Source organism: Falco punctatus (genome assembly GCF_963210335.1).
Source record: "Falco punctatus genome assembly, chromosome: 5".
Taxonomy (NCBI): domain Eukaryota; kingdom Metazoa; phylum Chordata; class Aves; order Falconiformes; family Falconidae; genus Falco; species Falco punctatus.
Window position 1 is genome coordinate 29,748,012 of NC_137584.1, and position 24,059 is coordinate 29,772,070.

The following is a 24,059-nucleotide window of genomic DNA, read 5'->3' on the forward strand; positions in this document are numbered from 1 at the left end:
CTAGTACGACACAAGTCAGTGCACGTTATTGGTATTTTTACAGCATTTTATTGGGTCAGCATCCACACTAATACAGATAACACAACTTCTACCTTACCTCTTTCTCTATTACTCTCAGATTATCTGAAATGGCAGACACATCTACACTTCAGACACAATTTTAAATGTGATAACTTCATCTTGTGTGATGGATTACTCAACTCTCTTTCAAATACAGGATACTCCCACAAGGCTGAGAACTCAGTTTATCACGAAAATCTTGGAACAGTTAGTATTTTAAGGTAACTTCAAATTTTCTTTGCTTCTTTTAGAATTTATTGTCTTTGAAAAGCTTGATTAATTTGAAACAGTTTTTAAATTAAAATTCTGTATTTGGAAGGGGCATTCATCTCAATCAGAGGTTGGGGATTTTATGTACTCCTACATACCTGCTTTTTTTTTTTTTGACTGAATTACACATAGGGCAACACGCTTTACAAATTAAGCATTAGTAACACAGTTTTAAAATACAACTTAAAGGTACGTGGAATGAACGCAATACACTTATTTGTCAAATTGTATTATCAAAACCACAGAAAACAATTTGTGAGAAATGCAAATGAGCTGGAACTAAACCGTGTTAAGAAGTTTTAGTCATATAGAAATACAACTCCCATTACAATGAAAAAGAGAATTTATGCCTGTAAATAACCCCTTGTGTTAAAGCAACTACGCTGTAGGTAAAAATCCGAATTAATGCTATGTCTTTGACTCTCTTGGGTAGTCCTGACCATACACAGGCATGTGAGAGCCAGGGTTCTGCATGCACGTGGTCGGTACAAATGTATATTCTTTGCATAATTGCTCTTACTTAGTTCTGACAAGCCAGTAAGTACAAAAGCATTAAAAACCACGGTTTACTGTTTGTGTGTGTAACTGTGTGCCGCGGGAAGGTGTACGTTCCAGGGGAGCACTCAGACACGTTTAAATGTTGCTGAACCTTCTTTCTGCACAACCCAAAGTGCTGCTGGCAAAGCTACGCCATCCCTACCGCAGGAATTCGTGGCGATCCGGAGTAGAACCCAAGAACCACGCCAGCCAAAGCACCGCACACTCCACTTCGGGGGAGAAACCCGAAATCCAGCCGTCCGTTCCAAGCCAGGAGCCTGCCTACGCCCCTCCGAGCGCACACAACCCACGGCCAACGCCCCGCGCCAACACAGCACCTGACCACGGCGCGTTTCTGGGCTGTGTTTGCAGTCACGAGCCACTTCAGGCCCGACGCTCGCGGCTTGGCGCTGAACGTTTCCCAGCCCTGACGCCGAGGAGCGCCAGCGGCGGGCAGGCCCCGGCCGGCGGCAGGACGGCCACCCGGCGGGCCCGGCTCCCCCGTCCCGCTCCCCCGGCCGCCGCGGCGTGCGGCAGCGCCGGCACCGGGGGGCGACCGCCCCCACACACACCGCTCGGGCGGGTGCCAGGCAGCGCCCCACTCCCGAGGAAGCGGCCCAGCAGCGCCCCGCGGCCGGGCCCAGCTCTCCTCTCCCCGCAGGCGGAGCCGCCTCCACGCCCCACGCCCCACGCCCCGTGAGCGCTCCGCGACGGCTGCCGCCGTGCCAGCGGGGCCGGGCCGAGCTCCCCGCCACACCCCGCCACGCCGCACCGCCGGTGCCCCATCGCGGGCCGCCGGGGCTGCACGGCGCGGCGCGATGGCGCCGACGCTGCTGGACCTGGCCCACTGGAGCACCTGGGCGGTGTGCGCGGTGATCAAGGTGCCGCAGCTGGCGGCGGTGCTGGCGGCCCGGTCGGCGCGGGGGGTCAGCGCGGGCAGCCTGCTGCTGGAGCTGGCCGGGTAAGGCGGCGGCGGGGGACACGCGCGCAGACAAAGGACGGGGTGGGGGCAGCACAACATGGCGCCCCCCGGCGGGGCGCGCTGGCTGCGCGCGCAGGCAGGGGGCCCACGGCGGGAGGAGCCGGCGGGGCGGGGCGGGGCCGCCTCACGTCAGCGGGGCTTCCCTCAGCGGCGGCTGGGGGGGGCGCCGGGTCATAGTTCCGTTCCTTCCTAGGCGGCTCCGGTAGGGCGGGAGAACGTGTGGAGCGGCTGCTTGCGGGGAGCAGCGCGCAGCTGTTGCTCCCTTCGGTTATAAACCCGCGCTCCGATGCATGGTGGTCACCCCCTCCCGCCGGTCGCCCTTGCGGCGGCGGCAGCGGGAACCTCCTCTTCTAAAGTGTTAAGGGAAATGGCTTTTTTAACTTGCCTAGAACCAACCCAGGCCACCCATGTAGCTGGAGACAACACCGACTGTCGGGTTTAAGCCGTATGTTTATTAAGGGGTTATGAAATGGTCCGTGTGCCCTGTTGTGCAGGTAATTGTACAGGTCAGACAGGCTTCTCTCACCCAAATGAGTGAAACATCATCAGTCTTTAAGAAAATCATAAACCATGTCAAACTCCAAGGATTTGTCCGTCTGTAGTAAACTTATATGGGCTGGGCTTATTGAATCTTGCTTAAAGACGATTGTATGGAATGAAAAATAAACTGCATGCATGTACATTCAAATGCGGGTACAAGTATGTGAGAGAAAATACCTTGAAGAGCCGTGCATTTACCAGACTTGAGGGATGGAGGTGGCCAGAACATCCAGCTGGATAGATGGCTGCTAGTTCTCTGCACCAAGCTAAAAAAGGGCTTTTTAGTTAGAAAAATCACCGCACAAAAATGGCACGTCATTTCTGAATGCTCCTGTGCTTTGTCTTCAGCGAGGGGCAGAGGTGCTGCCCCTGCTCTGGCTGTGGAGGCTCAGGCGCGCAGATGGCTTTCTGCAGGGAGCTGTGCAGGATCCCCATGGGCTCTGCTGTGGCTGTTTCTCCGTGGCGCTGAACCCCTGTTGTTGCTGTTTGCCCTTAATACACCTCAGAGTAAGCCAGCTGAATTCTAGTTCCAGCAGAGATAACTTACGCCACAGCCCTAGCCAAAAAGTGGCGGTAGCATTTTCAAATCATTCATGTGCATTGATGTGCGTTAAAGAGGCTTTCTAAGTAGTGCTTCAGATGAGCATGGAGAAGCCATAAATGGCTCTTCGAGCACCTGTGTGATAACGATGGTACCCACAGCACTGCAGGTTCTGCACCTGCTCTGGGCAAAACTATTTTGAAAGGGTTGCAACAAGACTTTTTTGAAACATTTATTTGGACTGGTTGTTTATTTTGTAAGCTGTTTATCCTGCAGCCTGTAAAGACTTTGAGTCCAGCTGCAGGGAGCTTTGGGGCCACTGGTATAAACCGAGATGGTGCTGCAGAGTCAGCATGCAGTGACCTGGCAGAGGAGTGACACAGAACCATGGTGCTGATGGCAAGGAATCTAATTTGACTCTAAAAGAATTAAGACTTCTAGGAAGTTCAGATATTTAAATTCTGAATACTGTAAAAACCAGTTTCCTGCAAGGCAGGCAGTTCCTTATGCCATTTTTATATGGTGATGCATATATGCCATCAACTTTTCCTTACAGAAAACTATATCCTAAGAGCCCTTTCTATCTTCTCTGCAGCCTTGAGGTTTCTGTGTAACCCCATGGACTTGCACGAAGGTTGAAGAAAGTAAATATCATAAAAGTTCAATTCCTTTTAGGTACTAGATCATGGAATACCGGGAAGGAGAAATGCCATTGTTTGGTGCACTTAAGAGCAGGCTGTCAGTCTGACCAGTACAGCTACACTGGGCAATCTTGTACCAGTATGTATTCTAGACAGCTTGGAAGGTGTTTTCTACTCCTGTAAAACTTGCTTAAGGTATAGATTGAACTACAGACATTAATAAACCAGTTACCCCAGAGGTGCCAAGGCAATTGCAAAGAGAAGGTATCTTCTACATCTGGAAGCCTTTATTTTATTCTCATCGGTTGTAATTAATAAAATTATGCCTTACACACTGTGACACAAAGACCTTGACAAATGGTGTGGGCAGCTCTCTACATCTTACTCTATTTGAAGGTAACAGAAACATACTGCAGAACATCAGGCTTGCACTTTGTCTTCATACTTGTCTGACCAATTTGACAGCAGGGGCTGCACCTATCTGGAGCCTTTTGGCACAACCAAAACAGTAAAAAAGAAGTTGTGAAGGAGCTGTCCCGTCCCTTTGTGCAGTCATGCTGTTTTGTGTCTTTCTGTTCAGCTTCCTTGTGTTTCTGAGGTACCAGATCTATTATGGTTACCCTCTGCAGACATACCTGGAATATCCCATCATCATTGCACAAGGTAATTTTTTTAAGCTGTGTTTTGGAAATGGAACAGGGCTCATTCAGCACTCCAAGGCTCTGCATGTGGGTACAGTACTCCACTGCAGTGATGTGAATCCATTGAGCAATTCTAGTTGGAGCTGGGGGGGGAGAGGGAATGAACATCTAAAATATAATTGAATTTTTATAGATTTTATGAAAATGCTGCTCAAGTGGATCTGATTAAGAGAGAAATTAATACACACACACAATTGCAGTGTAAGCTCATCCTTTATCCAGTTACTCCACATGGGAAAGAAACATTATAAACACTTCAGACTCTAAGAAAAGCTTCATTTTTGAGCTTGCAGTGTTTTGGAAATCAATCAAATCTGAGAGATAAAACCTCTAAAATTAGTGTCTGTAGACATGGTGCCCAGTGGAACCGCCAAAGATTGCATTTGGGCCCCTTCTCTCCATTCTGTGACAAGCAATCTTGTGTTTATTTCAGATGTCATTCTCCTTTTGTTTATTCTGCGTTTCAGCGGAAACATGAAACGAGCTTTGTTGTATGCAGTCATGTATCCTTTGAAATCTGGGAATTTTGTTTTATGTAGCTTGTTTGGTAGTTCTTTGCATAGCAGCTATGTCATCATTTGTTTTGTGCTACTATTGTAAATCATTTTCAGCCACCCCTCAACATGCATCCCACATTCACATGCTGAATTCTGGGACCACAGTAAAATCTCTAAAAGAAGCAAGCTTTACATGTAGCTGTCCTTTAGAAGGCCCACAAATGATATGGAGTAAGACCAATTCTTAATTACGTATTTGCTAGAGATGCAGGGTGGAAATGGTGAATCTTTTTTCTTTGATTCCTACCCATGCAGAAGGTACAGCAGTGTTTGTGGTTTTTTTTTAATAGGACTTGGGCTTAAATCTCGAGTCTTATGCTTTGGGGCAGGTCTTCAGAAACTCCAGGCACCGCCTCACCAAAGACTGTGGAAAATAGGAATACTTAGTGTTTCAACCAGTTCTTAATATGCTTTATCTAGATTGTATAGTCTGTTATAAAGTTTCAATAAGATTACTTCCAGATGTTTAAAAAAATCGAATTCCCCAGGAGTTTTGAGAGCTCTGGTATCCTAGACTTTTCAGTGCTATGAAACTTAACATATTGTAAGATTTGGGGGGGGCTGGTACGTGCTAATACTGCGGAAGTGGATAATAGATCTGGCCATGGTAAGTGCTGCATGATTATTTGAAATTAGGTCCTCATACAAAATGACTTTTTTTCTGGAAATCTTTATCAGTAAAATCTCTCTTTATATTTGTCCTTTAAAGGGTTAATCTTTTAGGTTAGCTTTCAGAACAACCAACCAGTTTTCAAATACAGCTGGTTCTCACTTCTGTGAGTAGCTGGAAAACATAGGACTGGCAATAGAGACTCTATGGGGGGAGAAAGAAGTATGTTCTGAGGTAAAGTTGTTAATTGTGCTGCCTTAATTAAAACTGCCAAAGGTTTAAGATGTTGCGAAAATATGAAGATGTTGCAAAAATATTTCCCCTCTAGTCATAATGTCATAATCCTAATTAATAAACGTTTAACATGAAGAAAAGAACAGAGCAGCAGTCAAAGCAGTTGAAACAGGGAATGTTGAGTATTTCACAAGATCTTTTTCCTCTTCAGTCCTGGAATTTTGCAAGAAAAATATCATCTGATAATGCCCTACATAGGTTAAAGATGGTCTTTGTCCTTTTTATCAGAAGAGAGAAAGATAAAATGTGATTGAGATGAACTGGAGTTGCTAATGTAAAAGATGATAAAAATGAGGAGGAAAGCTTCTGAGACCCAACACGAATTTACTTGCAAGGGAAATCTGTGCGTGGCACAAAGACCATGCGGAGGTCCCCTTTACCCACTGCCTTTGCAAAATCCCCCTTAAGAGGATGGTAGAGTGAATAGTCCATTCCCTTCATTGTTTTTTCCCACCAATTGGACTATTTTTCCACACATTCTTGTCAGTTTTTGCATTCTTTTATGGTTTACTTTGCCAGACATAATGGTAACAGATGGTCTGAATCAACCTTGCTGTTTAGACTAGATCAGCCTCTTTTTAGCTAACTTTCTTAAACAGTTTTATGTAGCAGGTCGAGAGGCTTTTCCAGTTCTTTGCTTCTTACTGTATTTGCCTCTATGAAGCATTTGCCAACAGCACTAGCAGTTGTCATGCCGTTGTCGCTTCTTTCGGAGCAGTACCTCAGGAATCAGTCCCTTCCTTCTGGCAGCTTCAATTTTTTGCTTCACGGTTCCTTAGTAAGAATGCTTTGGTTGCCAAATACTGAAAAAGTATCTCATTTAGAATCAAGAAAATAGAAAGCTAGTCCTGGTTCTTAGTAAGTTACATACTAACAGCCATAAGCTAAGCACTCAGATAATAAAATGGCAGAGGCAGAGGTTTGTTCTCTTTTTTTTACCTGCTTTTCAGAATTTGTGCACATTCATCAGTGCCGCCAGTAAGCTGGCACAGCTGTGGTGTCTCTGGCAGACAAAAGATTCTGGACAAGTGAGCGCCTTGACCTGGAGTATGTCTGCATATACCTGTGCAAGTAAGCTATGGGCAACTTGGTGTGAATGGTGGAGTTTCCCTTTTTTAAAGCCGTATCTCCTCTTTCAGTAGGTCTTTATGACAGTAGGTAAAAATCTTGCCCAATGTAGCTTCCCTTAGTTCCAACTTCTGAGTTTCAGATACCACTGCCTCCTGAAACCAAGTTTTATTATTGGCACCAACGGCACTTTGACTTAGAAGACATGCAGATATGGTCAAGGGAACATAATACAGTTGAAATAACTGAAAGAGTGTCTTTAAAACGAGCAGATTTCAGTGTTCTAGGATTTAATAAAATTACTAGTGATGTAGCATGAAAAGGTGCTCAGTTTTGAGTTAGACAACCAGACAACGCTAATTCTGAAAAGTCACCTACAAATAAATACACACTTAATGCTAAATACCTTTAACTCTATGACTATACGTAAATGCATTTCTCAATGGAGGAGGATTTAGGAGCGTACCAAGAACAGTGTTTTGTGCAGTTCATGGATTAATTACCTAGTGGTTTGCATGAGCAGTTCTTCTACAGCTATTTGTCCGAAGTCATATTCACAAAGCTTGTTTAAAATAGTCTTCCTCTAAAACACAGCGGTGCTGGCTCTATTTCCCAGTGAAACAAATGTTTTTAAGTCATTAGAAGTTGTGGTAAGTTTGCTGAACAATGGCAATAAACTTTGTAAATGGTTTTATTCTGCTGCAAATGTGAAATAATTAATGTTTAGATTTGTTGTGGGAAGGATTGCAATTTCCTCAAATTTGCAGAAACCTAAAAGCATGCATGTGAACATTGACAATGGTTAAGTCACGCTAACTTAATTGTGGGTGTAACTTAATTGTGGGTGTAACTCAGTATCAACTATTGAAGGAGGGTACTGAACAGAAAAAGAAGCAGTGAACTCTGACCCCATCCAATCTAGTGTGATAGATACCTAAAATTTCTAATTACATCACTGATTTTCTCATTAAAAAAGACCCTTAATACAGCGTCACTCAGGTTCGAGAGCTTGATCTCTGACGCGAAAATAGTGAAGTGAATGCACTAAAGGTGGGAATGTCTATACAATGTATACTTCCATGCAAGCGTATCCTCTGTTGAAAAATAGATAAGTTCATCATTTCTGAAGGTATAAACTTGTCATATCTAGTCCACTAATCAGAATTCATTCAATTTACAGCAAGAATAGTTACAACTGTAATGACTACGAATGATCTCGCAGGTGAGTAAAGTACGGAATCGCCCGCCTCTCCAACGAAACAGCTGCCATGGTAGTTTTTAGCTGTTTTGTAAAAGCAGTGATCTGGTCACAGAAAAACAAACCATGAGTTTGTCTGGTGAGTTAGCACAGTGAGGGAAGGAGATACTGCTAAAAAAGTAGCACAGGACTACAAATCAGTCAAACACCGGGAGAAAAATATGCTTATGCTTTATCAGATAGTGCCAAGTGGTCCAAAACCCATTATTTTTTTCAAAAGGCAAAAAGCACTACAAAATTAACTTAATTATGAAAATAGCCAGATAAAGCATTAAAAATCCTTAATATTTAAATAAATAAATAATAGTAAAATACAACTTTTAAAAATCTGTAATAATTGAGTGATAGCTTTTCAAATAGTAAGTGTTTCCTTATTGTGGGGTTTGTGCATGAAGAAGTTCTAGAAAACTATTCAGAGTTCAGCTAGTATATGAATAGTTTTAGGCACAACATTCAGAATGTTTATGACAGGTTGAAAATTAAATGGTAGGCTGGTATGAAACTCACAAAAAACTGGCTTCAGGTATATGATTTGCAGCTGATTTCACTATAAAGCAAATTTATTTAACAGCTTCTTACCATCCTGACAAAACTGAAAAAGCTAAGGAGTGAAGCAGATTTTTCAATAAATGGTTCGAAATCAGTACTCGGTGGATTTAAGAACAGTAACAGGATCACACTTTATTCGGTGGCTCCTTGTTCTAGTCAAAACTGGTATTTCCAGAAACATGATTTAAATGGATTTTTTTTTTCCTTTAAGCAGCCCTCTGCAGCACAAGGCTCTGGTTTTACAAGCGGTTCAAGTGGCTCTTTCACTGGCAAAGGAAGTCCCTGTTTCAGTTGCTTATTTCCATCCTTGTGCTCGCTGCTTTCTCTTTGCCAGAGTTAAGGGTTTGTGGGGCCATGCAGTTAACTGCATCACCACAAAACTGGCATAATGCATGTGCAGAAATTTAATCTGGGTCAGTTACTGAGTCAGTTCACCCACAGCTACACACTTACACTGATGAGAAGCAAGAGAGGTATATTGAGGGGAGAAAGGAAGGGAGAGGAACACCATGAAAGTAAAAAGCTGGCTTTTCCAAGTAAAGCTGGCTCGGGTTAAAGCTGCTTCTTAACACATACACAATACACTTCGGAACATGGGAGAGATGGCAGCAAACATTGATACTGTGCTGCTCTAACGGAAAATGTTTCCAGCTAACTTCTAACACTGAACACTTCAGCATGTTCATCTTAGTTTCATACACATGTACATTGTGTACATTTCTGTGAATATTCCACTTACCGAGTGCGTATCAGATATACCTCAAATTGTGGTCTCAAGGCAGAGATACTATGCTTACTTTGGTTTTAAAAACATCTGAAAGTTAATCAGGATACTGAAAAACTGTTTTTTTCTCAGTTGTCAGATTTCCTCTCATTAAGGTCTGACAGATACAAGTATTTCCTGTCTCCCTGAAGTCTAAACGTAACAGATGGCGGTAGAGAATAATCCTGTTTTTATAAACACCACATGCAACTAATAAGGACATGTGACCTGCGACTCCCAGTTTAATTTTTGGTGTAAATATAAATATATATGAGGCTTGTACTATTCTGCTGGGGTTTTTTCACAAAAGAATTAAAGCTACTGTAGCGTATTATTTTCAGATATCACTTGTAAGTGGTAAATGCTCTTCTCTGCTATATTTACTGAGAACTTCTGGGTTCCTGAACATGGTAATTTAAACTAATTGACTGAAAAGAGTTGCCGAGTGGCAACCAGCCTATTTGTACAGCAATGAAGGTTTACAAAACATGTTCTGAAAATTAAAGCAGGATTTTTCTTGTTTCGTTTATGCTTACAAGATTTTTTTTCCCTTTTAGTTCTCATCCGTTTCATAACCATGCTCATTCTCAATATTTGGGTCACAGCCACAGTCCTGCACTACAGGAAGACTAAAAAGACTGATTAGAAGATATCCATCAGCACGCACCACAGTTATCAAAAAACCCTGATACAATTGTTTAAACAACAGAAAAAAGGTTGAGGAAGCTCTCTCTTAAGCCTAGTATTTATCCCTAAGCGTACTTAGTACAGTCATGCTTATTTTCTCTTAGAAACAATTCTGATAAGATACTTAATTTAAGCAGCATATTTTTATTGGTAATTTAAGACAGATTTCACTGCTATCACATTTTCTCTGGATGCTTTTTACTAAGCAAACAAGGTATTTCATATTTAGATGTTTATATATTCTTGTATCACTTCAGTACTTTCCAGTTACATATAAGCAATTTTTTCCGATTATACAAGAGCAGTTTTGCACCAACATATCAACTCATCTCTCTGCGTCTGCTGCAAGTTTGAAAAACAACAGATGTTTGTTGTCTTCTTGCAAGCAACTCAATTAACTATCTGTTGTTAATTAAGTTCAACATTAACTATTTTTAGGATGAAGAAAATCTGAATCAAGGTCCAATCCAAAATAAGGTTCTAAATGTGTTTGACGAAGTCACAAATTCCAGCTGGGATCGTAGCGCTTACATGCAACACTTAAATAGTACAGTTTATACAGCTGATACAGGGTACCCATGGTCGTTTTCTTCAATATACCCAGGTTTTATTAGGGTAAGAGCAAAAAATCAGCTATGAATTCTTTTTCAGCCCGAGCTCTTTATTCACTGAACATACTGGTTTAGGAACAGCAGTGACTAGAATGTCTAGGAATTAATGACACTTTGACCAACAGTTAAAAATTGTGTTCAAGCAGAAGTTCCTGAACCGATACCCAGAGCCCCCAGACACAAGCCACACAGACCATGACCCGTTTACACGTGCACCTTGACGCATCGCAAACTCATCTCCAGTGGTGTCAGGTTTTGACGATACTGCTCTGTGCTTTGTTAGTTTTTAGCCTGTCTTGTGCTAAGCGTGCTGTCGGACATTTACATTTTTACTTTGGAGATTCTGATCTATTTGTAATAGGTATACGAAAAAAAGGAAAAGGATATTGCTGAGAACTATTAACGGGGGATTTTGCTTTTGAAAGTAATGCTATTCCAACCAGAAGTTACAGAAGTAATCACATAGCTTGCCTTCATTTCCCATTGTGTTCTCCAAAATGAAAAGACAGGCCTTTCAAAAGAGTTTTTACAGTATTACTGTTGATCAGCATGTTAAAACCAAGGCACCCTTGATCCTGACACTCCTGACTACTATGGGAAGACTGCACTGCCCACAGTCGAGGCAAGTTTTCCTTGCGACATGCTAAATAAATGGACTCACGCAAGAGCGAGATCTGCAAAAGCAGATGTTTCCACCAGTGTACACTCAGCAGTCAGACGGGGACCTTCACCATCAGAAAACATCGCTGCAGCAGGAAGGGGTGGGAAGAGCTATGTCTGTGGACATACCGTTTAATGTATCTCACATTACTGAGAGCAAGTTCAAAGATGAGCTTTTTTACTGCTCCAATAAAATGCATAAATGCTTCTGTGTTAGTTGAGACAGTAACTGTAAACATCCTGATACTGATTTTTCTAAAGCTGTGTAACATAGATGAAGTGGTCTAAATGGTGGCAGGGGGCATGTGGTACCTTTTCCAGGCCGTATTAATAAATGCTATTCCTCATGACGGATTAATGGCATGCTTACAGTTAATTTTTATTACCTTTAATTTTTTATTCTGTTTCCATATATGGAGAGAAAATGAAATATTCATTACAGGTCATTAATGGGCAGCTTGCACCTTGATGTTTGAAATGTCAAGCCTGTAAATTATCCACCTGTAAAATGCTAAAGAGCCGCAGCATCTTAAAAGGAAAAAAACACACTTCTTATCTCATTTTTTTAACTAAAGCTTCATCTTGATAGAGAAAGATTTGTGCAGAGTCCAAGCCCTCTCTGCTACTGACATCTTTCATACTCCTGAGCGATGCTGTAGCGAAATGAGGACACTTCATTTTCGGTTTGAGGATCAGCACTTTAAAGTTGGGTTTTTTACGTCATAAAACTCTGAAAATGCATTTAAATAAAGTTCTTTACAGGTTACTTGATGTATTTCAAATAAATCATCTTAGAAACCTGTGGGGGGAAAAGAGACGGAGGAAAAGAAATCAAGCTGGGCAATTCACAAGCTTAAGGTAAAGTAGTTTTGTTGACTTGGAAGGCTGGATCAGGAGTTCTCATTAAAGCTGCAAGAGACACGGTACAAATCAGAAGGTAGCAGTAAATAGTTTTACACATCCCACCCCCCCTGCCGAGAGAGTGATTTCTTTCACTTTCGTAAGGTGGGTGTATGCTCAAGGCCTGGGCAAGCCCCGTGAAAGCGCAGAGCCTGTGCTTTTCCAGTACATAAACCATGATCCTCTCAGCAGCCGGATTAAAGGCAATAGCTTTAGACAAGGTAGACAGGGAGAATAAATCTTGTTAAACTTGTAATTCAACAGTACCGGGGTGGACACAAGCGAGTTGTTCGCTGTGTAATGCAGCAGTGGACCAAAGGCAGGCAGGGAAAGCACGGTGGATTTATTGCAGTGTGTGTAAGCCGGTAAGCAGCTTTTATCCACAGGGCAGGAGGGAACACATCTCCATTCACACACCCTGTAGAAGTGCTGAATTACACAGTCGGTGTCTAACTGCACCGGTTCACAACATGCTCACAAGGTAACGCAGCCTGTCCTGTCCTGGCTGGTGGAGTGCGAGTCCTGTCGGGGCTTTCCAAAAGTAGTTTTCTTGCCCGTGAAAAGACAAGATCTGAATTCTAGTACAGTCCACTGAATAACCCCACATACCTCCAGCTACAGATACGACGAACTATGGCTGTGCGTTTGGTAACAGATACTGGCTGCGCTTAGCCACAAAGCTCAGTTTAACAGTATGAAAGAGAAAATGTTTATCATGAGATTTATTATCCATAAAAAAAAAGGATGAGGGCGATTCCAGAGACAACAGGCTGCAGGCCTGGATTTGCGGATGTAGACAGTCAGGCCTGGAATTGAGGATATAGACAGTGGAAAATGTGTGTCATTTACTTTTCCCTGTCCTCAGTGAAAAGAAACATATACAAATGTAAACCCATCATCTCTCCCTCACCCTATGGGCCTCCTAACACCTGTAATTTTGCAGAGCAGAACTAGGTAGAGAAATGTTTCTTTTGTGTCACTCCGATCCACCAAAAGATGTTATTGTTTGGACTGCTCAGAAGTCCCTGTCCCTGCCTGACCCCTGAGCCGCTTCTGCTGGCTTAAGTGCACGTAGCTGCTCCCTGCTAATCCGAGCTAATGGAACAGGAGAAGGAATGGGGTGGAGAGGGACACACAGCTCAGCCGCTGGAGCTCAGAAGCTGGATTTTAGAGCAGTTTGACTCTTTGGAGAAAGTCATTCACAATTAGCTATAAAGTTCCAAGCTGCTTACAACTTGCAGAAAGCCTTCATTCACTCCTTTAAAGAGATAAAATTACTCTTCCTTCACCAAATAATCTTTATCCATTTAAGGACATATGTAATGGGGGGGGGACGGGGGGGGACACGGACACGACGACACACGACGACAAAAAAGGAGATAACACCTTAGAGCCCACAGGAAGAACTATTACAAGTGAAAAGCTACACAGATGTGAAGATCAACTCAAATGACATAGTTTCCCAGCCATGTATTTTCTGTGACGATAGGTAGTAATTACTTCCCTGCTAATTCTCCTCAGGCTGGTTTGTTCCATTCCCTTCCAGATTCTTCGGTACTTGATATTTGTATTTATGTATGAAGCAAAACATGAAATGCTGCCTTCATCACTAATAATAGTCTTAAGGATATTCCAGTTAGGGATGTGAGGAAGCTGGAAAAAAAAAACCCTTAAAATGGGATTTTATTACATTCTTGGTTTGTACTGATTTTTATTTGCTCGATTTTGAGACAGCTCTCCAAGATACTGATGAGTTCTCAGAGGACATGGTTGTTGGGGTCAAACAGGTGCCTGGGAGCCACAATAAACATCACCACAGGAACCTACCAGCTCATCACTTGTGCTGGTTCCCATTGCAAGTCCTTGGCAGTCTCACAGACCGAGTCCTGATGGACCTCAGATGTTTCCTGCCTGATGGCAAGACAAACACATACACATCTTCAAGTTAAAAGACATCAAGTATTCCATTCTGCCTTGGAGGTGGTTTGGGGCAAGTTTCATCTCTGTCTTGGAAAAAAATACAGTCTCTGAATCAGGGATAAAATAAGAAGTTCTTCACATGATACTTTTGATGAAGTTTAATTTGGGATACCTAAAGGACAATTTAAATAATTGTCATAATTTTTTTCATAGCCTGTTTTATTTCATTATTTCAGCTCATGATGTTCTTAAATTGTCAGCAGCCTAAACAAGTACTTCTATATGTATTATGTGTATTGACTCACAGGAGGGGAGCTTTAAGAGGGCATATATCTTGCTTTATTTGTCAAGTATTCTGAGAACTAATTTAAAGGACAGAACCTGTATCAGCCTGGAACATAGCAAGAAAAGTTAGCTGACAGTGATTACGACTCAAATTGAATGGCAACATCGCTACATGCTGAACATAAATTCTACTCACCACCATGCTGTAATTGCAAGTCACTTCTGCATACGCCTGCTCTGGGATGTGCAGTGTTTTGGCTTTTGATTTGGAGGCATTGGCCAGTAGTACCAAGACGCTGACCTGTCTCATATTATATGAAAAGCGTAAATGGAAGAACACACTTCCTATGCCTCCGTGTCCCCTCTGCCATGTAACTCAGGACTCTATAATGAAGCACAAACTGAGCTTCTGTAAAGAGTATTTTAAGTTACTGTAAAGAAATTCTATTTACTGTAAAGAAATTCCTTCACCTTTGAGCAATTGACTACATACAGATTCTACTGAGCTGACTTCCAGCACAGTGACTTGAGAGATTTAAAATTGTTTTCCCTGAAATGCACATCAAGACTTGAAAGTCTTCACGGTCTCTCTGAGCTCAAGGATATTTTTGTCTCTTAGTGTCTGTTTGTTTTAAGCTTGCATGTATGCCCACCGTCCCAGTAATAACCCCCCCATTGCTGCAGCTCTGTGATATATGAAGCATGCAGGGGAGCTTCCTTAATGTATTTATCAAGCTCTTCCATTGCTCCAGAGCAGACAAGTAGCCACACAGATCCTGCTGAAGGGGTCGCAATATGCTGGACAACATCACGCAGATGGGTGAGGCCATGAGATCCAGCAAGTAGGTGCAAGTCCCAAAGCTGCAGCCAGACCTGCACCTAGCTGCAAGGTCAGCTTAGAGAGCCTACTCGGAAAACAGAACACAGCTGAGGTAAGAGACAAGACTAGGGCCAGCAGATATGAAAAATGATTCAGATGGTGGGGAACCTGGCTCCTTCCTTAACTGTTTGCAGGCTATTAAGTATCTCAGATACCTCCCAAAAATGTTTCCACCAAGTCACTTGTAAATAAAAAGCAGCACAGATCCGAGACGCATTGCTAACACGGCAATTCAGTGCTTGAAGTCTAAGCAGTCAGCAAGCCAAAAGAAGAGAGGATTGGCAGCGATCCCACCAGCCTGATGTACTTGTTGGGTGGCCATGCTTACCAAGTGGTGCCACAGCATCCCGGGCAAAAAGAATCCTGAAGAGCTAAGGGCGATGACTAATGACAAGAACCAGATGACCCAAGAGGCACACCGGCACGTGACAATGTAAGGCTACATACAAGTAGGCTCACACCTGCAAACAAATGTTGGAAGCCTAGACCTCAAAACTGGGTGACACAACTGAAGCATCACATGCAGTTGCCTTGGCTGTGAAAGCATTTCTGCAAAGCTCCTCCAAGCAACCTAAAAACGGTTCTGGGGACATGAAATTGCTGCACTCTCTGACCGCTCTTTTCAGGGTGAAGATGTGCCTTTCCAGATTTCTTTAAGGTATGCAGGAAGACATACATTTATAACTTTGTAATTTTGCTGCCTTACACCGTGACTTTCATTTTGAAAGACCACGTTAATTCTGAAGCTTCTGTGAGATTACTGGAGCAAAAGTATCAGTGTCAAATCTAGCTCCGCACTTGCAATAGCACCTATCTAGCACTAACTTGACTTTCTTACCCTTACGCTTTCTGCCTAAAAAGGGGCAAAGACTCAAAACTTCAATCTCCATAATAAAGCCTGGTAATCAGCATCCCTGTGATAATAACCTACAGTTCCTTTGAGTCCCCACTCCTTGGAGCTACGGTTTTTACAGTAAGCTTTTCCATCCATGGCAGTAGTTTCTGGGGAGAACGAGATTCAATGTGTTTAAACGCAGTGTTCTTTTCTGCCACACGTATCTAGTAGGCTCATCAGATGAGCACGTCTGAGTACATCATCGCCCACTTCATAGGTAATTTCAACAAAGAACACCAATTAGTTCAGAACCACTCCATCAATATATTTTAAAGAGGTCCAAAAGAAAACGCCTTCCCACTCTCAGGAGGGATACTTCAAAGCAGCAGGCAAAAACCCACGATCCACGGGATGCTGATAATCCCTTAAGAGGTTTATAGGATCGTCTTAAAAAATAACGTAGAGTGTTTTAAATTTAAACTGTAGTATATGCAGAGAAGATGGTCCACAAAATATTCTGAAGATCAACTGTAAGGCAATGAAAAGGCACCAAGCCTGTCAGAGTTCAAAGAGCATCTGGATGATGCTGTTAGTTCCATGGTTTGGTCCAGGGGTCCTCAAACTTTTTAACCAGGGGGCCGGCACATGGATGAAGTGGCAGGCAGCCATCTGCGGCTGCTTGGTTTCCCCCCCCAACCCCCAGCGGGGGGGTCTGTAAATACCGGGGGCCGGATTGAGGACCCTGGGGGGGCATAGTTTGAGGACCCCTAGTTTAGTTTTAGGTAGTCCTGTGCAGAGCAAGGAGTTGGATTCAGTGATCCTCATGGGTCCCTTCCAACTCCAGATATTCTGTGATTCTATGAAAAAGCTAATGAAACACTACTTTAACGCAAATGCCAAGGCAAGCTATCCAGGACTGTGAGGGACACTGGAATTCTCCAGGTCCCTGAACTGGACCAAGGACTATTACGTTCTCCTGCCTTAGAAACAGAGTGAGGAGGTGGTAAGGGTTTGTAAGAGTCACGCAGGCAAGAAGTTTGTTTTCATACAAGTTCCCCCTTTTCACAGCAGCATCCCAAACAGGACCTCACAAGCACAGGATGGGTGAAGGCAGTGCAGACCAAGACATATAAATCCTCTTCCAAGGATGATTCTCTCAAAGCTAGATGGGAAACCAATAAATTGTAAGATTATAAACAGAAAAGCCCAAATTGCTAATCATCATCTGCCACTGCCTGAGAAACCTGAGAGAAAGCACATAATTTCCAGTGGCAGCTTTCCTGGCCTTGGTGACTTGTGGTAGCAAGAGATTTAGACACTTGCAGTAAAACTTCAGCGATTCAGCAACGTTTTAAATTTGGCCACTGTCACTGACTGCCGAGAGACTTGAGTCTCTTGCACGTTTCCAGGTCCTGTGTGGTACTATGGGCCATGTCATGTTTCGGTTACAGCATCAACCATGCTAGGAAGCACAAGAACGACGTTTCCTTCAGTATACAGATTTGGTGCTGGACTGCTGGCAGTGCTGAGGGGTTCAGCTTTGGCAGGAACGACTAGAAGTAGGAAACTGTAGTACAAAACTCAGGACAGAATTGGAAACCTCCTTGCAGAAAGGTCTTTGTGACAACTGACACGTTAACTCCGATGGGGTCTTCCCGTCCAGCTTCTGTCCTGGTGAGCTCTTGGATGGGAACCAAAGATCAACCTCCCTACAAGTAAGTGTCTTGAGCTTCTGGCTCCAAGTTTGACCCTTGATTTTTTCAGGTTAATTTGCAGCTTGGTTATGCTAATATGTTTACTCTGGTGAAACAAAAGGACTTGCAGTGAGATAATTTGTACAGAGAAAAGTCACCCAGGCCATAAAAATGTCCTTTTTGCTGGGACAGCTGTTACAAAAAGAACATGTTAGAACTTCAGTGACTTTGAAGAGAAATATTCCTTGGTTCAGGAATATGCTCTTCTCTCAAAAAATTTAAAAGGTTACCACGAGACAAGAAGGAAACAACACAATCTCCAGGAACGAATGTTTAAGAGCTCTTTGCATTCCATAGATGAGCAGATGGAAGCTCTGTCTTGAGCAGAAGGACAAGTGAAAACAAGAGCAGCTTTGCCTTTTGTGTCCTGGGTACCAAACAAGGTCCGCGTGTATTATACCATTGGCCAAATAATCTCTGCATTACAGCTCAACACAGCCCACGCTGTCCCTTTGTTTTGGGAAAAACTGCATGAAGGAAGGGAAGCTGAGGAGTCCTACGATACTTCCATCCCTAGAGGCACTGAAAACTCAAAAGCCTTGAGGAACCTATGCTAAGTTAGCCCTGCTTTGAGGCAGAGGTCAGACCAGAGGACCCCCAGCGCTCCATCAGCCCATATTGTTCTATGATGCCATCTCAATACACCCTGCTGTATGCATAGCTAATCGCTATTTGTACAAGTACAGAATGTATAAAATGCGGCTAATAAATACTACAACACAGTACATTTCCTAAAATGTCAGGCTTAACAGCGCCCCAGGAATTCGCAGTAAATGAGGGCAAGCCAAGGAGAGGCAGTGCAGCAGAGCCAGCCCCAGCACACCTGGTGGCCTACCAAAACAGCTCCGAGGAGCCTGCGCTTCCTCCGCACAGTCTTTGCTTGGCTTCCTTTTGAGCAACCCTTGCCTTCTCCGCATCTGCCACAGTAGCTGCCGATATATTTAAATATTTCAATTAATTACCAGCTTCTCAAATTCAGGAACTATTTTACCTTACTCAGATAGTTTATTTAAAAATATATATATATAATATTCTCCAATTCAGAAAAGGATAGAACTTCCCACAATGTAACATTTTTTTTATATATATATATATAAAATATTTATGCATTCAGTGAATGGAAACAGTTTTACTGTATACATTTTTAATGTTGTACTCTATGCAAATCTGTATTACCTAAAAATATACCGTACTTCTGTAAATCAAAACAAGCAGGGAAAAAACCACTGTAGCTGTGTGCTGGGTTATAATACCTAACAGAAATGATATGAAAGTTTTAGTTTTGAATTTAAGAACTCACAAACAACACCTTACTTTGCGAGCGCATAAATAGAAGACTGAATACATTCTGGCTCTGTTAAGCTGAACTGCAGTAGAAGTTACAAAATGTAAATATATTTATTAATTTTCAGTATTTCAGTGTTTCCAAGTCCACCTTTCATGATAGTGTTAAATAAATCATGGTCCTATCCTTCCAAACATTTCAACACTCTTTAAAAAACAAAAACAAACAAACAAAATTTTAAAGTGAAATGTCCTCCTTCATTGAAGTGTTAGATCATATTTTAAATTACTGCACTCCCACACAATATTTATATATATATATATTTAAAATATATATATATATTTATATATAAAGAGACCAAATAGGAGACTACATTTTTTACCGTCAATATGTTTAACATCGCATACTGTAGTTGTATAAAACATGCATTTTCTGGGATAGTTATGAACACATCATGAATGAGCCCACATAAATTATTTTTTGTACAACTCGAAGTTAAAAAAACCAAAAAGTCAGATTAAGTGCCTCTGAGGCCCTTTCTTCCCAGCTATCAGTTCTCAAAACACTACTGAAATATTTATCTATGCCTACAGCTATGTGCTAGAGAACCAGAATTAAAATTTTAAAATACATCTACAGTATGTTTTACTTTTCTTAAAGTTTGTGACAGTCCTCGGAGATCATGTTGTGAAATGTAAAAACAGTCACAGATTCTTCTTTTTTTTCCAGAAATAAAAAACACATCTAGGAGAGTATGCAAAAACAAGGCAAAATGAAGTTTCATAGCACTTAATGAGGGTTAATATAAGTCAATAACTAATATTGAGGTTTGTAAAAAGGGCTGGATGAGCAGTTACATGTACAAGCAAATGGTCTAGTAATTCCAATGGTATCAGACATTGTTTTTGTAATGAATGCTTCTCCACCCTTAAAACCAGTCGGTATACATTCAAAATAGGCTGACATTGATATACTTACTAGGTGTAAAAATAGTGCACTATTTTTTTCTGCCACAAAGCAAAATTGCATCCTAAGAGCTGGTAAACCTTCTTTTTTCCTTAAATAGAGAGAATGGGCAAAAACACTTGAAAAAAAAATTAAATTAAGGCAATTAGACAGGTAAAACAGGACTGCCCATGATGACATAGCTGAAACTAGTATATACTTCAAACTTACACTAGCTGCTCAACACTGACATGCAGCTTTTGATAGACGTGTAATGAATGATATAAACTTCAACATTATGGCTTTATACAAGTGCATAGTTGCAACTGCAATAAGTAACGGTATCTGATTAATAAGCATAAAAAAATAAAGTGGAAAGATTTTTAAAACCCTCTTGCAGTATTACAGTACAATATATATACACAGTATAATGGTCACTTCTTACAGATGCAGTCTATATCACTATGATGGATCTTCCTCCTGTTCTTGCAGACCTGCTGGTGGCATCTTTACAAAAGCTGAAAAGTCAGTTTCTTCCATTTTAATATTCATTCCTCTCGCTCCTTTTATGAAATGTAGTGTATGTGTCTTGCCAAGAAAGCTTTTGTGGAACAGAGTTTAAAAGGTTACCTAACATATCCTTTTACTATTTACCAACCACTTCTCATTTGATCAGTCACTCAGGAGAATACAGGAAAACCGTCAGAGATTAGTAATTTATATTGCAGCAAAAATGTAAACCTCTGATATATATAGCACAATCTCTCAGGAAAATATATATTTTTAATATATTTTGGGATACGTTTCAGTCTTGCTGTATCGGGAAGAAATTATCACCTTGAATTGTGTCTGCATTCACGGAAAGCAGTTAGCTGAAAAAGAACCAGGAAGTTTGGTCAGTACATGCAACAGATGTAAATCTGACAAAAATATACTTCCTCAAAGTCTTCATTTAAGATGGGCTCATCAGCACACTTGGGAGAAACGTCATTCCTCTGCATCCAACAGCATTGTTACTTAAGTATAGTACATTCTTACGCATTATGATCCCACATCAGTTAAACTCCCTTGTAATATATGAGGGCAAAGTACAATACGCACAACGTAATAGTCACTTTAACAGATTAGTAATTTGTAAGCTTTTAATACATAAAGGTGCAGCATATTTGATTAATGTAATGCTTGTTACTATAAACACTAAAGCAGTTAAAATTCGATATCAGCTGGTATCTCAGTTAACTGAGCACACAGCTGAGATACAGCCCTAGTGCTGCTGTCACTGCCCATTCTTTTATAAGGCTGAGACAACCTTACGTACTTTTTATAAGAGTTCTTAGGAATTTAACATTTAGGGTTTTTTTCTATGCAAACATAACACTGCATCAACATGTAAAATGATGAAACATTGAGAACTATAAAACAGTTATCACTATGTCCAGTACATTCACACTCCATATTTAAGTAAGCCATGGGACAAATTAGATCAAATAAAACAGCTGTATCTTTTCTAAAGCAGTCAGGGAAACCGTATCACAGAAGCTGCGAAGGCCCATTTGTTTATGTAGTTTTCAAATGCATGGTTAGGTACCCAAAAAGCACAGCACTGCAAAGGAAAGCCAAGTCAAAATCACTTCATAACACAGGTAGGAAAGCAAAATGCAGAACTCCGGTCATTTCATGTCTGCTAGCCACAGACCAGTCTGTTTATATATTAAAGGCTTAAAAATGAAAAGTATTTTTAAATACCAATTCTATTTCAGCTAAACATCCAACAGCTACAATCTCCCTTTTAGCCTTCAAAAATTACCTGCAGAGCTTGGCAGTATTAGCGCTACAGATGAACAACTGCTCTGACAACAGCAGATATTTATTTTTTTTTAGGCAGGCAGACATGAATTTTGAAAAAAGATCTAAAATTAGAAAAATAAAAACACTGGCAAAGGCAACAACATTGTTTTAATGAAAATGACTCCTCTAAAAATTCATTGACATCGTGAACACAATCTCATTTTTACAGTTTAAAATATTAAAATGAGATCTTGTATTTTCTCTGGTTTGAGAAACAAAATCCAACATAGCATGCTGTATTCAAAGGCAAACAAACCCATTCCTCTCTATTTAGATTTACCCCTTATACTTCTTCAGAAATCAAAAACATCGTCATCATCATCACCATCAACATCATCAACATCATCAAATGACCAATCCCAGTCCTTAAATGCCAGATCAAGCAATCTGCAACAGGAGGGTTTCATGTTTAATGTGTGCCATGCTTCTATAAAACACTTCAAAATTCTGTTATCGCTAAACCTGTTCAAGTAGAAAGACCGTGTTAAGGTAGGTGGGCTCCTTCCTTCACCTGCCATGGATTGTGGAGACTCAGTTAGCATTCACGTAAGCCAGGAATATTGTATTCATTGGAAATATATCACGAAAATAATTCAGTTCTGTAGAATACTTACCATACCGAGGTTTTACCCCAAAATTTCAGTAGAAAGCAGCAACACATATATTTCATAAAATTAGTTGCTTTCTGGTTTGCTGCTGTTCTTGTTGACTGAGGTGGTTTTATGCTCTCCTGCTATCCCTTTCCAGACTATAATGCAAGGCTAACAATTTTTCCAGTAAAATCAAGTGATTTTGATTGTTGAACAGAACATAAAATAAAATAGCATTATCGGAATTTACAAATGAATACAGTAGGATTTTACTATATCCCAGATACAGTGGGATTACACAATGCGGCAATCCTGTAGCTCATAATTTAAAGCTCAGCAATGCCAAAAAGAGGATATATCAACTTGTCCTCTAGGCGTTGCTGCCTGTGCTCCTTCTATGGTCACTATCAAAAAAAGAAAGCAAGTGAGGCAAACCTTGTCAGCAAATGAGTCACTTTACCTAATTTAGGCATTTATTTTGGGATGGGATGAATCATTGTCTAGAAGCATTCATCTCTTTCTGTTGTTATCAAAGGATCTTGGACAAACATCTTAAGTATTAACTTCTCAATTGCTATAGCCACAAGCAATAAAACCCAGTCTAGTCATCTCTCCAGTGAGCTCAATGGATTTTATATCAGGATTATATGCCAACCATAGGAGGCAGAGATAGAAACCTTACCCTAACATGGCATTCAGCATGTTTTAACTAAAACATGCTACAGTGTTTAATAGTTAATCACATGCTTTAAACAAAATGGGTTTCTGGGGGGGTTTTGGGTTTCATATTTAAAGTTTTTACACTTTTAAATGTGATCTATCCCTGAAAAGGCTCAATATTCATTTATTGTATGAACTATGGCTATGGTAATTTTAAAACACTTAAAGAATTTATTAGGCATTAAAATATATTCAAGTTGCTTTTTTTTCAATTTGGAATTATACTTCTGGCACGATCCAACTGAATGGACAAGCAGAAATTGTATGTTCTGTATGAAAAACCGCCTGGCCCCTTCTTAAATCATCATGAAGAACAACAGCTGTGAAAACCTTCAAGAAACACTCACTGTGTGAGATCCCTAGCAGGCGCAGCAATTATAGGGCTACGCAGGTTGGACGGGACCTCAGGAGGTCTCTAGCCCAACCTCCCGCTCAAAGCAGAGTCAGCTACAAGGCCGGCCCAGGCTGCTCAAGGCTTTGCCCTGTCAGGTCTTGAAAGCCTGCAGGGATGGAGCCTGTCCAGGCTCACCAGCCTGCCTCCCCGCCTGGCTGTCTGCATTGGATTTTCCTTCTGTCCAGCTGGAATCTCTCTTGGCTCAACTGAGCCCCTTGCCTCTCACCCTCCCACTATGCAGCACTGTCTTAAGAGCCTGGCTACATCTCCCCGATACTCTCACCCCCACAGGAGGGTACCAGGGGCAGGCTGCCATGGTACCCTCCTGGATATGTCCTTCACCCAGGCCGAACAAGTCCAGCTCCCTCAAGCCT

At 41.6% G+C, this 24,059-nt stretch overlaps 2 protein-coding genes across 3 annotated transcripts in view; one reads left to right on the forward strand and one right to left on the reverse strand.

Moving 5' to 3' along the window:
• Positions 1 to 55: 55 nt before the first annotated feature.
• SLC66A3 (solute carrier family 66 member 3) lies at positions 56 to 11,683 on the forward strand. The gene is made up of 7 exons (XM_080390650.1): positions 56 to 1,828; positions 4,152 to 4,234; positions 4,706 to 4,775; positions 5,379 to 5,436; positions 6,684 to 6,804; positions 7,982 to 8,023; positions 9,929 to 11,683. Exons 1-7 carry the CDS (start codon positions 1,686 to 1,688, stop codon positions 10,015 to 10,017), a joined length of 606 nt encoding a protein of 201 aa, XP_080246776.1. The 5' UTR covers positions 56 to 1,685; the 3' UTR covers positions 10,018 to 11,683.
• The window catches only part of ROCK2 (Rho associated coiled-coil containing protein kinase 2), a 123,186-nt gene continuing 109,380 nt past the window's right edge, over positions 10,254 to 24,059 (reverse strand). The window contains exons 32-33 of one of the 2 annotated variants that reach the window (XM_080390642.1): positions 22,262 to 22,368; positions 10,254 to 21,005 (exon numbers count right to left, since the gene is read on the reverse strand). In XM_080390642.1, the coding sequence (XP_080246768.1) occupies positions 22,275 to 22,368 (94 nt within the window). In that variant the 3' untranslated portion in view covers positions 10,254 to 21,005; positions 22,262 to 22,274. The remainder of the gene's footprint in view (positions 21,006 to 22,261; positions 22,369 to 24,059) is intronic. The other variant, XM_080390643.1, reaches the window with a different exon arrangement.